The 14,848-nt window shown below is 39.5% G+C and overlaps 1 protein-coding gene across 1 annotated transcript in view; it reads right to left on the bottom strand.

Moving 5' to 3' along the window:
• Nucleotides 1-14,848, bottom strand: part of LMO3 (LIM domain only 3) — a 60,769-nt gene that overhangs the window by 42,384 nt on the left and 3,537 nt on the right. Inside the window, 4 exon segments of the mRNA XM_066319529.1 lie at nucleotides 5,044-5,057; nucleotides 10,147-10,182; nucleotides 10,184-10,242; nucleotides 10,245-10,340. Of these exon segments, the coding sequence (XP_066175626.1) occupies nucleotides 5,044-5,057; nucleotides 10,147-10,182; nucleotides 10,184-10,242; nucleotides 10,245-10,332 (197 nt within the window). The 5' untranslated portion in view covers nucleotides 10,333-10,340.

The following is a 14,848-nucleotide window of genomic DNA, read 5'->3' as shown; positions in this document are numbered from 1 at the left end:
CCTGCCTGGGACCCAATAATGAAAGGCCTCAGAAGAGCACAGAATACACCCAGTGTTGGACGTGTGCTCGTGGAGAAGCCCGTGCTCTTTGTTTTGCTCTCTGACTCCCTTCCCAGCGATTCACTCCGCATTATGACTGAATTAGGTAAGGAGGTGCTGGGGGAAGTGCTCTTGGCTAACTTCACAGTACAGCCAGGCTCATTAAAACCAGCACATTTGCTGCAGTGTGTGCAGCATTTCCTCTAGGTTTTAAGGTTGTTTTAGTAAGTGAAGTTCTGAGCAGAAAGAATACATTTTAATTTACTTTTTAATGGCCCTGTTATAAGTATTCAATGTCACACTGGATTTAATATTTTTTATTACTATGTGGAGCATAAAAAAAAAGCATGAATGCAGTATCCGAATAAAAATGTACATATTCTTCTAGAAGCCTAAAGCTGCTAAGTACACAGCACATGTTCATTAGTGCAATTTTGGAGCATGAAGAGAAAGCGAATCAAGAACCTAAGGTTCAAAAGCATCAACACAAAACCTCAGGGCTTTTTGGTAAAGTTTTATCTTTAAAGTTTTATCACCTCCTACTGCTGTTTCCCAGGAAAACTGTGGAGAGCAAAGCTCATGAGCTGCCAGTGGGTTGTAGAGCCAAGCCTAGACTTGGACCATTAAATCATTCTCCAGCAGTTTGATTTGGGGCAGTGGTAGGTAGGATTAGCATACAAATAACCATCCTTCCTGTCAGACACAAACAGGGCAAGGTTGTCACAGGTGTCAAAACTTTGATTGACATCCCAGACACGGCAACAAGGTACCTGGGCAGGATGAGAGCCCTGGGTTTGAGTTTTTCCTGGACCAGGGAGGTTTGCCAACAGCACACGAAGAACAAGGACACAGCAATTCAAGACAGGTTTGCAGGCAAAGCCATTCTCATTTTAAATATTTGGCTCAACGAAGGCATGTTTCTAAATTAATAGGACCTATACCTTTCAATAGGATTATTCAGGCTACACCAAGTCAAGCATGTAGTACACATTTGTAGGATTAGATTTAATGTTATTTTGGTGTAGAGCATTCTTAAATGTATCAGATTACAGATTAAGGAAGCCAGTAAAAACTAGTGCACAGCAGCTCATTATTGCACCTGCCCTCCGCCTTCTAAACACTCTGTGTAAGTTAGACAGACACACTGGGCTTATAAAGATGTTTTCAAAAAGGTTTTTTTTGTAAATCCAAGCATCAGACCCTAGAAAATTCTGATTTTCATGAAAATTTGTTTAACACAAATTAGAATGGGAGGAATTCCATCAGTTCTTTATGAGAAAATGAGCTTTTAAGTTTTCTATTGTCTTAAAATCCTGTATTTTAATACAAATTTTGAGAAAAAGTAGTAGCTCTGAACTGAGCTCAGTCCTGAGTTCAGAAAAAAACCCCAAGCTTTATGTAGAAACAACCACAGTGACAAAAGATAAGAAAAGAATTCACAATGATTGCAATTTCTATTCCTAATCTGCAGCCTGTAACTCATTTGAGCTATCCTTGCCTAGAAATCCTTCCTTAAAATGCATCTAAAAGACAAAACCAAGTTCAGTTTTTACTTGAACTATTGTTAGAATTTGACAAGGAATAATAAATTCTGTTTCTTAGAGCAAACATATTTACATAAGCAGGTAATTATTAAAACTATGTGAATCAATTTTAATATATATTTCTCTTTAAAGCATCTGCAAAGAAATAATATTATAAAACAGAAGAAAATAACATTAACTTTAGCCCATGGTGGATCAATAATGCTATTCAATGCAGGATTACAGTATAGTAAACACCACCCACTAAGCCAAAACCTGAGAGACTGAGTATACTGATATTTATTGCTTGGACACTTGTCATGAACAAAAATCAAGTTGGGTGCTCAAGCTTTTTGAACATTATATCAAAATATATATAAGGATATCAAGAGAGATGTGATTATTTCTGTACATTAAGTTTGAGCTTTGTTGAAAACAAAGTTGTGACAGCAGCAATGCGTGAGCAAGAGTGCATTTGCTGCCTGGTAGGATAACGTTTCCTTAATTAGTCCAATACCTCAATTACAGTGTATTCAATTGTACAATTTGACATTCTCACTCTCACCACCCCACTTCAAAATTCTGAAAAAGATACAATAAAATCCACAATGTTCTCTGCTCTTACCTCCCACCCCCAAAACATTTTATCTTTGCATATTGTGCAATTATCACTTTCATCTGCTATGGGCCAGCATGAGACATGATCGATTTTGCAAATGAAAAGACGAAAAGTTTATCAAATTCCACTATTACAGAACTCTACTCAAAACCTGCAGGGGAATGTCCCACGGAACATCATTCCAGAGACACTCTGCTCTTTATAAAATTGGTGATTTTCTGCTCATGAAATTTTCCCTATGCTATGAAATAGATCAACAGGGTTCACTCTAATCCCAAAGGAAAATATCTTGCAGTTGGGATCATTGTGCTCTTTGAAAAATAAGTGCCAAATACTCTCCAGCTGCTAGTAGCCACAGTTTTGATGTTAGGTGGGGAGAAGGACTGGATCTTGGATTCCTTAATATTGGCACACCATCACAGAATTTCAAGTGATGGATTATTTAACAATTTAACATCTAAATTAAGTCTGCAACTGACCATGCCAATTGCCACCGGGCTGTCAAAATGCTCAACTATCAGCATTCATTTAAACTCAGCCTCAGCTGGTTTAGACAAGATGAAACCATGATCATCTTGCAAGTACCTGTAGAATGTGGGATGTAGAATTCCCCCATGATTTCTACATGTACATATCCAAACAGATATGAAGGGCTTTATGTGTGATTTGAAAGATTTATATATAATTTAATAGATTCATACATACAGCTAAAAAAGATGCATGTTTCTAGAAATAACTTGGACATCTTTTTTAAATGAAGGATCTACTGATCCCCACAGGCATTTTTAAATGTCCCAGTGAGATGCAACGAGACCCAGGTGTTGAAAGGCCAATTGATTCAGGATAGGCAAGAAGCAGCTTCAGGAAGATGTAAAGTAACAGCATCAGAATTACATTACAGGGAAGGAGATGTAGGACATGCAAAGCTTTTCAAGAAGGTAGACTCATTGCTTCAGATATTTGCATATGAGAAACTTCAAAAATTCCAGAATATTTTGACCAAAAATCCCCCAAATCCATAACTATTACTTGGATTTACTCAAAGTGCCTCTACTAGCATACTGAGGAATCTATTGGGAAACCAGTCATAAAAAAAAAAAACAACAAAACCCAAAACACACACACACACACACACAAAAAGCCCCAAACAAACAAAAAAACATTAAAAAAAAAAGAGCAGCATTTAATAAAGTATTCCCAGAATATGGATTCTTAAGGACCATGATAGATAAGACCAATTTCATCTGGAAACCGTAAGTTGCATACTCTGCATTTTGGTTTCCAAATCCATCATGAATATACTTAACTTCAGTGAGAAATTAAAAACTAAAACAAATATCTAAAGTCAGGAGGGCTAAAGAAGTTTCGATTTTTACATGTTATTTTGATTTTTACATGATATTCAAACATTCACATACAGAAGGAATGCTGTATCTTTTCTGGAAGACTTGAAAAATACAGTAAATAGCAAGGAAAAAAAAAGCAACAAAATTCAGTAATAGACCTTTTAATTACATGGTAGAGACTTTAGAGGGTTTTTTTTCAGTTTTTAGTGTAAAATGTCCCAAAAATTAATTAAAATTTCAAACAAATGAAAAAAAAAAAAAATAGAAACGTGTATTTTTTAAGGAACAGATATTTAGCAGAAATCAGGACTATTTAAAGGCTTCTTTGTGTTAGGCTATTAGAACTAAATAATTCTATACACTAAACACTGATGCTTTGTTTCACGTAAGCTTCTGGTCAAAAAATTCAGAAATTTTCCAGTTAAACCTTGGATATCAAATCCCATCTAACAATATTTATTCCCCAAATCATAACTTTATTATAGATATTATTTAAAGATATTTCATAAGAAGTACTGATCACAAAGTCATTTCTGAGGAAAAAGTCAAATCAGCAAGGATGAAAACAAGAAATTCACATTTCTTTTAAAGGAGGTTACAGGAAATACTAAGCAGAACCTACAGAATTGTTGTTCTTTTGCCAGGAACCTTATCCCATCCTCTGGCACTGCAGAATTACTGCAGCTTCCCCAAAATCGCTGCTTTTATTAAGCTTTACTGAGCTGCTCTGTATGGGCAAAACCTTTGTAGTAAAATAATTTCCCATCAAAATACACGGCACTGTAGTGCTGTAATGAAGAGCTGTAGGACAGGCTTTAAGAGGCATGGTACTTTCATCTGAAAAGTCTCCTGAAATTCTTTGAACGTTTCCAGGGGATTAATGAGGTATTTTGACAACACACGAGAAGCGTCTGGTTTTCAAGAAGCCTTATAAGAGGGAAGATTCACATTCTTGAAAATTAAACTGTGTATTTTAAGCCACTAAAAATAACACAATTATTAAAAATTTGGCAGCTCTGAAGGAAAAAAAAAAGACCCAGCAGATATGGGGAAACACATGGAACTACTGAAGAGCGTCAAACTTGCGTACACACATTTCACAGCATTTCAACATGACTTAAACACCAATTTTAACAGCTTAATTGAATGTTTCTTATTAAAAGCTATCAGAGATGAGCTAAATAAGAACAAGCTAAACTAGCCAGAGTGTAACCTAAATCAAAAGCATTATTCTTTGCAAGTTGGGTGGATTAACTGTGCGTGAGTGCATCACTCTCCTTTTCCCTTTCAACTACTGTTAAGGTGTTTGGGGGCTTTCAAAACCTTTGGCAATTAGTTGAAGAGAGAGTATTCTTGCCTCTTTTTTCCTCTTTCCAAGACACATTATATGATACTAGTTATGTAAATTTAGAAGAACATTGATTGCATGCACCAAAATTAGAACAAATGAATCGCTGCACCTACTGTGGTTTTTAAGTATTTTAAAATATTTTTAGGGCATATTCCTGCAAACTACTAGTCCCTTGAATGCTTTAATGCACTGCAACAAGGATATTAGTGTGTAAATAAGGGTTCTGTTCTAAAAAGCTTTAGTGAAGAAAGTGGCATTCTAAAGCCTCACGTCCATAAATACCTCAATATTCCTGAAAACCCAGAGTGCTTAAATCTTTAAAAGTCTACCCTTATTTAATCAAGCTGGGCAAGAAACATGTTGAGGAGGCATTTTGAAAATAATTTATAACCCACTATCAATAAAAATATCCACACTGAGTATTTATACATGCATTTAAGCAAGCTGATATCTTGGGTGTTTGCAATACTGCCCGTGACATGAGAGAGGAATGGGGTCTGCTAATCGGCACCAGGCCACAAGACACTTTAAGTTTCTCTAAGCACTCCTACACAGTAATTTTTTTTAAATAATAATTGCCTTTAGAGTGGGAGCAGTTGTACAGGAAAAAGCTGCTTCCTAAATTCTGCTTTTTCAGTCTGCACTGAAGCTAAATATTTTACAGAGGCAGCATATGCTTATGGTTGAACACTACTTTCTGTGGTCAAGTCTCATTATTTGTAAGATCTTCTCTAATATCCACTTTTAGGGACTTGGCTTTTGTCAGGTCTTTCAACCAGTAAGTGGGAAGAGGGAAAGAACCTAAGGTTGTTCCTTTCCTCAGGAATGGTGATCTACTCATTTTCATAGCTGTTCAGTGGTACTTTTAAAGTCTGCAGTGTATTTACAAATAACATCAATACTGAGGTGGAGTGGAAGAGTGGGGGGAGATGATAGACTTTCTGTCATCCTCCTCCCTATTCTCAATAAGGTTCTAGATGTGTTCAAGGGCAAAAATTCCACCCCAATATGTTAGTTTTGTTAATCCTTTTCTTATGATCTTGCTTGCCTGGCTAGGGAAATTATGCAAAAAGTAATAAAAGTTCTAATTCAATTTCCATGTTAAGAGATGGATTTAGAGAAAAAAATATATATCAGAAACCATATTCTTTGTGTTTACTAAGAGATATGCACTCCAACATTTAGTGTCATGGAGCTGGAGTTAAAACCAGAAAACGGCAAAGATAATTTAGCTGCATGAATGCCTGCTCTTCAGTAAAATGCTGCCAAAATTAAATAGGAATGAAACAGCACTTTGTAGTCATTGGTCGCTCAGCGGGGTTTGCGTAGTTAAAAACCTAAGTGAAAAGGGTGATTGACCTACATTGCAACTAGCTTAGCACAGCTGTACTTTCATATTTCTGCCGCATCCGAGGAAGCTCATTATTTAATACAACTGAGTTACATGTAATTGTCGGTCTTTTATTTTACACTTCTAGGGGCCAGATATTAATCTCAAATGTGCAGCAGGCGTTACCGTGCATCTGGAAACATCCATGGCTGTCCATTTGCAGGCAAGGCTAAGAGGAGGGATGGCACACAATTGCACCTGAAATTAGGAGGGCTGCCCAGGGGCAGGAGAACCTCACAAATATGCAGAAATCAAATGAGCAGATGGAACAGAAAGCAAATCCCTTGGCACCCCAAAGGCAAACGCTCTGCTGTTTTCCTATTGTTTTGAGCAGAAGCAGCCCAGAACGTGCAACCAAAGCACATTTCACACAACTCATACCTGCGGTTTAAATAAGTAATAACATTCCAGTTAACGACCAGTTTGACATGTTAACAGCCCAAGGGCTGTTAACATAATGACTGGTCATTAATGGCAGTAATGACAGATTTCAAAGGGAATATTGTGCTTGTAAATGGACACGCTGCCAGTCAGAAGAGAGGACAGAGCAGGATAGGCTGATGCATTAAGATGTCACTGTACAGCTCTGGAGGAAAGAAGGGGAGAAAAAAAAAATCTTGCATATTTCACTTACTATAAATGGACTTGAAATATTGGCGTAAACCTAAGTTCCTTAAATTAAGTCTTCACTTTCTAACCCAGGAGTGCATAAGCAGAAGAAGAGGCCTGCAGGGAATTATACTCTGCATATAATTTTCGCAGAGTGTGTTATTTCTAACATTGAGCCCTTTCTTTACTCGAGTCAGTTCCCATCCTTGTTAACAGACCGGAGGTCGTTCCTACCGCAGCCAGCCTGACACCCCGGCACCTACACCACCTCGGAAACCACTGGAGTGCCCGGAAGGAATCAGATTCCAGGGCAAAGCCTCTCACACCCGCAGCATCTTTCGAGCTCATTGCTTCATTAAAGATTCCTTCCATTCCCTCAATCCCACCCAATCTGGAGAAAAGAGGTTTAATGTAGTATAATTAACTAATTTTACCAAAGGAGGCAGCTAAAGCAAAGCAAGTTTTGAAGTTCTGGAGATGCGGAGTATTTGTAAGAAGCTCAAAGTGGGGACCTCAGGGCTCAGCTGCAGCACGAGAGCATGCATCAGGGCTCAGGGAGGGAGGGTGTAGTTTTTTGGCAGTCATCTCTAAATGAAAGATACTGGAAGTATTTTTGCAAACAGGTAAAGACACCATCACACCACTTATGAACTTAAACATGAGTGCTAAAGCACCCAAACTGGCTACATTATTGCTCGTAGCATCTGTAGAATGCCTGTCTTATTGAAAAGCATAATGAACACTGAGAGACAAGTTAATAAGCAATTTTACTCTTTATAGTATCGTTCAAGCCACATATCCTCTAGAGGGCACCACATAAATTAATAGAAAGCCAGAACAGTTTTATACGCAGCGAAGATTCCCTTTATGGTTGAAAAGAAAAAAAACCTAACAAGATAGTTTGAAACCATAATCGAACTCTAACATGTTCATTAGTACAATGCAATTTGCTCCTTAAATTCATATCAAGAGGCTTGCTAAATATGAGGCTTATTTGACTACAAAGCTAGAGAAATTTAACTAGTTTGTACATTAGCATTAAAAAGATCACTTTTATAGGTTCACTGCATAACTAAGTAGATAAGATGCAATGAGGCAAATGACTATCTGCAATTACCTTAAGTGCATCAGTTTGAAGTTTAGTGTAAATACCAAGTTTAAATCTATGCACTCACAAGTATCACTAAAAAAAAAAAAAAAAAAAAAACAAAAAAAGTCATAACAAAATAGCATCATTAAGACTCAATAAATCCAGAGGCAAAAATCCAAACATCTTAAAACCAATTATAGGATTTCTCATGTATGCTGGTTTCATGTGCAAAAGTAAAGGGTGTTATGTATGAAGAAATAAATGAAACCATTTGAATGTGATCATGACAGACAAAAAAATTCCCTTCTTTCTCTGAATCATTTAGCATGAGTTTTAACAATCTGTTAACAAATATTTACTCCTGTTACACCCTCAAAGACCAGAGGGCAAGAGTGTGTGTGAACGCATCTGTGCTGAGGAAATGCTTTGCTCATATCTTTACTACCACATCATTTCTGGTTTTTGATTTTAAACATTTGATTTCAAAACATTAGATCTGCTGCACTAGCACTTGGGAGATTCAGTGAGCTCAAAGTCTCCAGTAAATTTGGAACTCAGATGAAACAGCCATAGCAGTTCTTTCACTCCTGCAGCATTTGTTGTATAAAGATTATTAAAATGGGTTTTAAAAATTGGGATGCTACAATTCCAAAACCAAAACCTTTTTCAACCCTCTCTACACATACTCACCTAAAGACCACAAGCAACCTAAGTTCATGTAAACAATTCCCTTCTGTTCCAACAGTTTTTAAAACTGAGGGTTTTGTTACCTACTACTTTGGCAGCTTTTCCAACAGGTTCAAGATGCAGTCTCCATGCTAAATTCCCAGCACTCTATCTTGGGTTCAGTTCAGAGCTTTAACTGAAATGGTAGCAGAGTACTTTTACCATTAAGTAGTTTAAGCCGTCTGAAGAACCTGATCTGCCTTTCAGCCCCAGCTCAACAATTGCACAGTGCCTTTGTGAAGGGTTTTGGTTTCCACTCTTTTGTCTAGAGGTGGTTTTCGTGGAGAGCCAGATTACCAATAGCTGTCAGTGCTTTAGTCTTCATTCCTGTTCCAACCTACTCATTGTGAACACTTGGGAACTGATCAGTGTGTGGGAACATCCTGTTTGGTGCATGTCTTCAAGTGGGAACTTGGAAGATAACGCTTTCAAAAGAATTTTAATTTTTCCCCAATGTATTAGTGACTTCGATGTCCCTTTAAAGGAAAAGGCTTCACTAAAGGGACAGGGGAAATATTCCAGAAGTTCACCCTAGCCTTGAGCAGCTAGTCTCATTAGACTCCCTCCACAGGGAATGGAGGAAAGGTGTTATTATAAGAAATAGTGCTCAGGATCATCCCAGAGGAGCCTTTTCTCTCTGTTTACTGTTGAGAGCCCAGGGACAATAAACTTCCCAGTTAAACCTATATCCTCCAAAGCAGCCCTATTGACAGATGTTGTGTAGATAATTATCGTGGTGCTGCTCATCAGTACTTTGCTATGAGTTATTCCTCAAATACCTTTTGAGGATGTGGGTCTACAAGCAAACAAGGAGACGGAAAGTGGATGCTGATTTGCTGCTTCTAACAGTGGCCACAGGTTAACCAAGAATCCCACCTGGCCACCAACTGAAACAGGAGCAGAGTGGATTGGAGCTCAGAGTCATGGCTATTAAAAAATGGGGAAGTCAGTTGGCTATCCTGGTCCAGCTTCTAACAGCTGAGTGCCAATGTTCATAAAAACTTGGAGTGCCACAAAAAAAAAATCCCTTGGCAAACTAAGAGGACAAAAGCAAAGATGGGTGAAACAGTCTTCACCTGCAGGGCTCCAACCCTGCCCTGAAGCTGGGTGGAAACCACATGTCTAGTTTCAGGCTGCCACAGCTGGCCACCACTGTGCTACCAAGGAGGAGGAGAGGGAGCAGCAGGCCACGATCCTGTGGGAAGCAGTGGGGAATTTTCTTCTTCTACACCAGTATCAGAAATGTGGCAACCACCTCCACAACCTGGCTGTGTGCACTTTTTGACTCAGATTTTATTTAATCTCCATATTTCAGTATTTGTTTCATCTCATCTCCACAAATGCAGCCCTGCCTGTGTGAGAGCAGCCCTGCAGGAAGGGCTGACAGATTTGCCAGGTTTGTTCAGCGAACGGGAAGACGGCCGTGACCTACCTCAGATAGTCCTCCTGCGACAAGGATCAGGTTGGCTTTGGTGTACAAGGTAGAGCCCAACCTCCCCCAGGCGACAGTCACAGCAGGCACATTTCAGGCAGTCTTCATGCCAATATTGTCCAGGGCCTTTAGAAGATATCGGTCTTTAATCTTACGGTTGCAGCCAGCACAACCTTTCGGCTTGGTGTCTGGCTGGACTGAGAGCATTTGTATACCTGAAATACAGTAAGAAAGAGGAGACTGAAAATAGAATTCTCTCAAGCACAAAAAAAACCTCTTGCCCTTTTCTTCCTTGCTGCTCCACACTCAGTTCATTTAAAAGTCAATGGTGTAGGTAGGATAAAATAACCTAGTCAGTCCATAGCAAGCTGAAAAAAGGTTAAGATAAATTGAGAGCAGAAACTTCCACTGCTCTAAGTTCCACAGCTTCTCTTTAACCTCATTTACCTGGTCTCTTTGCTGAAAAGAAATAAGATTAAAAAAATACCATGAATATTAAAACAGTTGAAAAGTCATCCAATTTCAGTCACAGTATCCAATATTTAGCAATGCAAAATTTAAATAAACAGCACATTCTCAATACTTAGCAACCCAAAATTTAAATAAACGGGATACCTATATGGCAAACACAGTTAAATCCACATATTTAGACTTATTTGCACTATCTTCATAAAATATAAAGAACTTCAGTTTTTAAAGAAGAAAGATTGGAGCACGGAGCAAGAGTTTCTGAGAGATTTGACACAGAAATTTTGATGCTGGCAAGAGGGTATTTTGTTTAATATTTTAGTTCTTTTTAAACATATTAATGAAGTGACAAGTTTTCCAAAGACTTCAGTACCAGCAACGCCAGTCACAACCTGCAGTGTAAGAATCTTCTGAAAAATCTGACTTAAAATAATCTGCACAAGGTCAGAGAAGTTTAGTTTGTCAAGGGAAAAAAAAAAAAAATGCTGCCCCGCTTTCCAATCCCAGTTTTAGCCAACAGCTACTTCAGGACAAGGAATACAGCAGTGTCCATTAAGCAATATACACCTTTTGATGTAATAGCTGAGAGCATTTTAAAAACCATTCAAACACCTGAAACACTGTTTAATGGACAGAACTAGTGAAAAGTGGAACAGAGTTGAGCGATGTTACTCAGAGCAGCACAGCCAGCTTCCAGGGATTCATCCAAAAATCAATTGCCCTCGGCTTTGCAGTAAATGGGGAGAGGTCACTGCCCCAAAGTGCTCACAGACTGGTCTCTCTGGTTAGCTGCACGAGCTGCCATCCCAGAGCACTCAGACTAATTCTCTCACAGTTACCTCTTAGATAAGCAGAAATAATAGCCCTGTGGATATTTTAGTGGGCGTCAACAGGCACAGGAGAGAAGGGAAGGACCGACATGCTGCTCAATAGTAGGTTTCCTCACTATTTTTCCTTTTAAAGCCAGTGATGTGACTTCAAAAGATGCTACTCACTAGAGTGCACCTGAGTTGCAATGAGAATTTGTCAGATGGTGATGAATGCAGTTGCCTTGTTGGCAAATACCCGTGTTGGTTTGGAGTCCTATTGTTATCCAGAGATGGTCAATGAAGAGCAATTCAAGAGCCCCTCATCATGAATGCTCTGCTACCTGGAGTTAAGAAAAGCTTGGCAGTGTCAGCTTCTATCAGCAGACTTGGCTGGTGCCGTGACACCCAGCACGATGGCAGGCTCAGGGAGCTAGAAACAGAGGAACTGGGGTTTGTTGGTTTGGTTCATTTGCTTTTTGAAATCCCCCACAAGAAAAACATGAAAATGAACATAACCTTTGAAGCCATGGCAGAACATGCCTTTAGGGTTATCAAGGCTGCAAGACAGAAGGCTGAGGCATCCCAGGGATCTCCACACAGGTGTGTGTAGAACACACAGAATTTATGTGGAATGCAGCGACTGCATGGCCAGCTAAGTGACTTTCCAGTGTTTCCAAGCTGAACTCCTAAGTCCACCTGCAAAGCTGATCTCTGAATTAGAAATAGTAATTCTCATCGCAACATATGAGCACAGCAGCCTTGCTCCTCTCTTTGCAATGCAGTCTATCACACGCCTCAGGGGTGATACATTTATCTGGTGGAGGAGCTGCTCAGGCAGTTCTGCAGCAGACACCCCAAAGTACCCCGGGAGTGCTGCTGCAACATCTAAATCTTGTGACAGAAGTGTAAGGTCTGTATTTTCTATCAAGCAGTGTAAAAATTGTCAGTGCTGCCCCTCCCATCACTCCCCAGTTGATGCTCATATCCTCACCACTCTTAAGATCTGTCTCTCATTCCCAAGAGGGAGGATGAGATCCAGTAACCTGCACTGGACTCCACAGTCTGTAGCAGATCTGGGAATAAACACGCACATTTCCTCTGGAGAAGAACCATGAGGCAAAGGTGAGCTTTCACAGCATTTTCAATTGACAGGTGACTCCCCTGAAACCAGGGTACATCCATGAAACAGCGAAAGTAACATGACTACAATATAAATGAGTCAAAGCAACGAAAAATATCAAAGATTTTTTTTGGTAAGGAACCGATACCAGACTGTAAAGAAGTCTGCTGAAACTCTAATAACATCACTTGCTCAAAAAGCCTTAATCTGTAATATTGCTTATCACAGTAGAGTGTAAATATCCACTAGGTGCCAAAAACAGGCTTATCCCCAGACCCTCTCTTTGGCATGTAGAGGACAAATGCATGAAATCAGTCACAATTTGTATAAACTTCTTGTAACTCAGTTAAAAAAAAAAAAAAAAAAAAGTTAGAAGCATGAAGGGCTGTTCTAGGACTTTAATCTTTCGCTCGAGGGAAACCAGAATAAACTAGGAGCTAACACAGTTAAAGGCTTTAACGAAAAAAATCTTAATGTAAAAATTTCATCGCCTGATAAGGAAGCGGGTTAGAGAGTGGAGGCTGACAGTCTCTGATCCAGGCTGATCTACTGTCCTGCGCTGTTGAAGGAAGAAGATGCCACAGAAATGAAGCTAAACAACTGAATGTGTGAGCAGATTGTAGTAATCAAGCCTGATAATTCCCGAGGTATATGCTGCAAACATGAGGTTATTGTATTACAAATAAAAACTGCAGCTTGCACATAGCCTGCACAGCTTTTGAGATACTTACTACATGAGGAAAGTAGGCAGAGCCTTGTCTTTCACACTGGTGAGCCCAAAACCTTCTTGTAGGGGCAGCTGCAGAGGAGCAAACACCCCATGGAAGCAGTATTTGCAACCCTGCATGTCTCTTTTCCTGAGGCAGAGAGAGAGGTGTGCTGACACCCCACTGGCATCATCTTCAGATTAGGGATTCTATCTGCAGCAGCTTTTGGAGGGAAGGGATGCTTTTCTCCTCTGATAGATCTGATTGTTCTCACTCTACATGCCATGAAGCTGGTTCTATTTTATAATTTAAAACCCCAAACTACTGCTTCGTTGTAAAAAAAAAGTTATGCTTCTTTGGAAGTGTAGAACGGTTCTAAACAAAGTCAGAAGTGTTTGACATATCCCCGAATTTGAAAATGTCCTTTTCTTACACATCCTGTTTAAATCCCTTAGTTTTGACAAGAGAACATTTATTACTTTTTCCCCCCGCCTGTATTGTATGAGCCACCTTAATGCAGATCACCTCACAGACCTTCTCTCTCCTTTAACATTCCCATAAGATCTCGATGCAGTTGGACCTTTTCAGATCCGTGCTCGTGTATTTTTAGCTCTCCCTTAATTTGGCAATAAGAATACTTGCAGCTTACTGTCAGCCAGCTTTTCACAGGCTGCGGTTTAAGTACTCATTTATTCCTAGGACATTGGGAAGGGCCTTTCAGAGGCTGACAGCATCCACAAACCCATCAAAGCTCATTCCTGAAATATCAGGTGGCAGTGCACAGCACTGCTGGCTGCCTTCCTCTCCCCCTCCCCCAGGAAAGCAGAGCTTATGGAGCACTTTCAAAACATCATACAATTCCCTAAGTGCTACACCCAGGCTGTAAAAAAAAAAAAAGAAAAAAAAAAGAAAAAAAAAAAAAAAAATCAAAACAAACAGCTTCCCTTCGTTCTGCAGAGTTCTACCCATGCTCTGCATCACAGAGCAGATCTGTTCTCAGAACTGAGAAATTTCAGTGCCTAGTCTGTCACTGTCAAACAAAACCTTTGTATTTCACCCCAATATGCTTTCAAGGGCTTCCTCTATCCATCCCTCTGCTCCCTCCTTCCCCACCCCCCAGTCCCCAGGATACTGCACATAAACTGCAGAGCTGTGGCAGGAATGAGACTTCTTCATCACCATTCACCACCTTAGGATTTTTGAAGGGGAAAACTTAAAAAAAGCCGACTTGCAGGTTTTCAGATTTCTCTCGATCTCCCCAAACAAGTTCCATGCAAACTGACTCCCCTCCCTGTTATTGTATTATCTTGTGATGAAACACTGTCAACTGATTTGTAACATGATTTCATGATAAAAGAGGAATGGTTGCTGGAAAAAAGCTAAATAGGCTCCGGGGAAGGCAGAGAAGCAAAAATCCATCTCGCTCAAATCATCGCCCTTCCAGAAATCAAAGGGAATGAAGATTTGATGTAATGAACTATATTGTGTTAGTGATTTAGAAGCATCTGTAAGCGGGATTAGTCCTGAGGGTGCTGAGGCGTGGCATGAGGACACTCAGAACTCAATTCATTTGTGGTACAGGCAGTCCTTGGGAGAAAGAGTTGATATTATGCACTGGA

Source organism: Sylvia atricapilla, chromosome 5 (assembly GCF_009819655.1).
Source record: "Sylvia atricapilla isolate bSylAtr1 chromosome 5, bSylAtr1.pri, whole genome shotgun sequence".
Classification (NCBI taxonomy): Eukaryota; Metazoa; Chordata; class Aves; order Passeriformes; family Sylviidae; genus Sylvia; species Sylvia atricapilla.
Note: the sequence above shows the minus strand (reverse complement) of the source record. Positions and strands in the feature narration are given on the sequence as shown.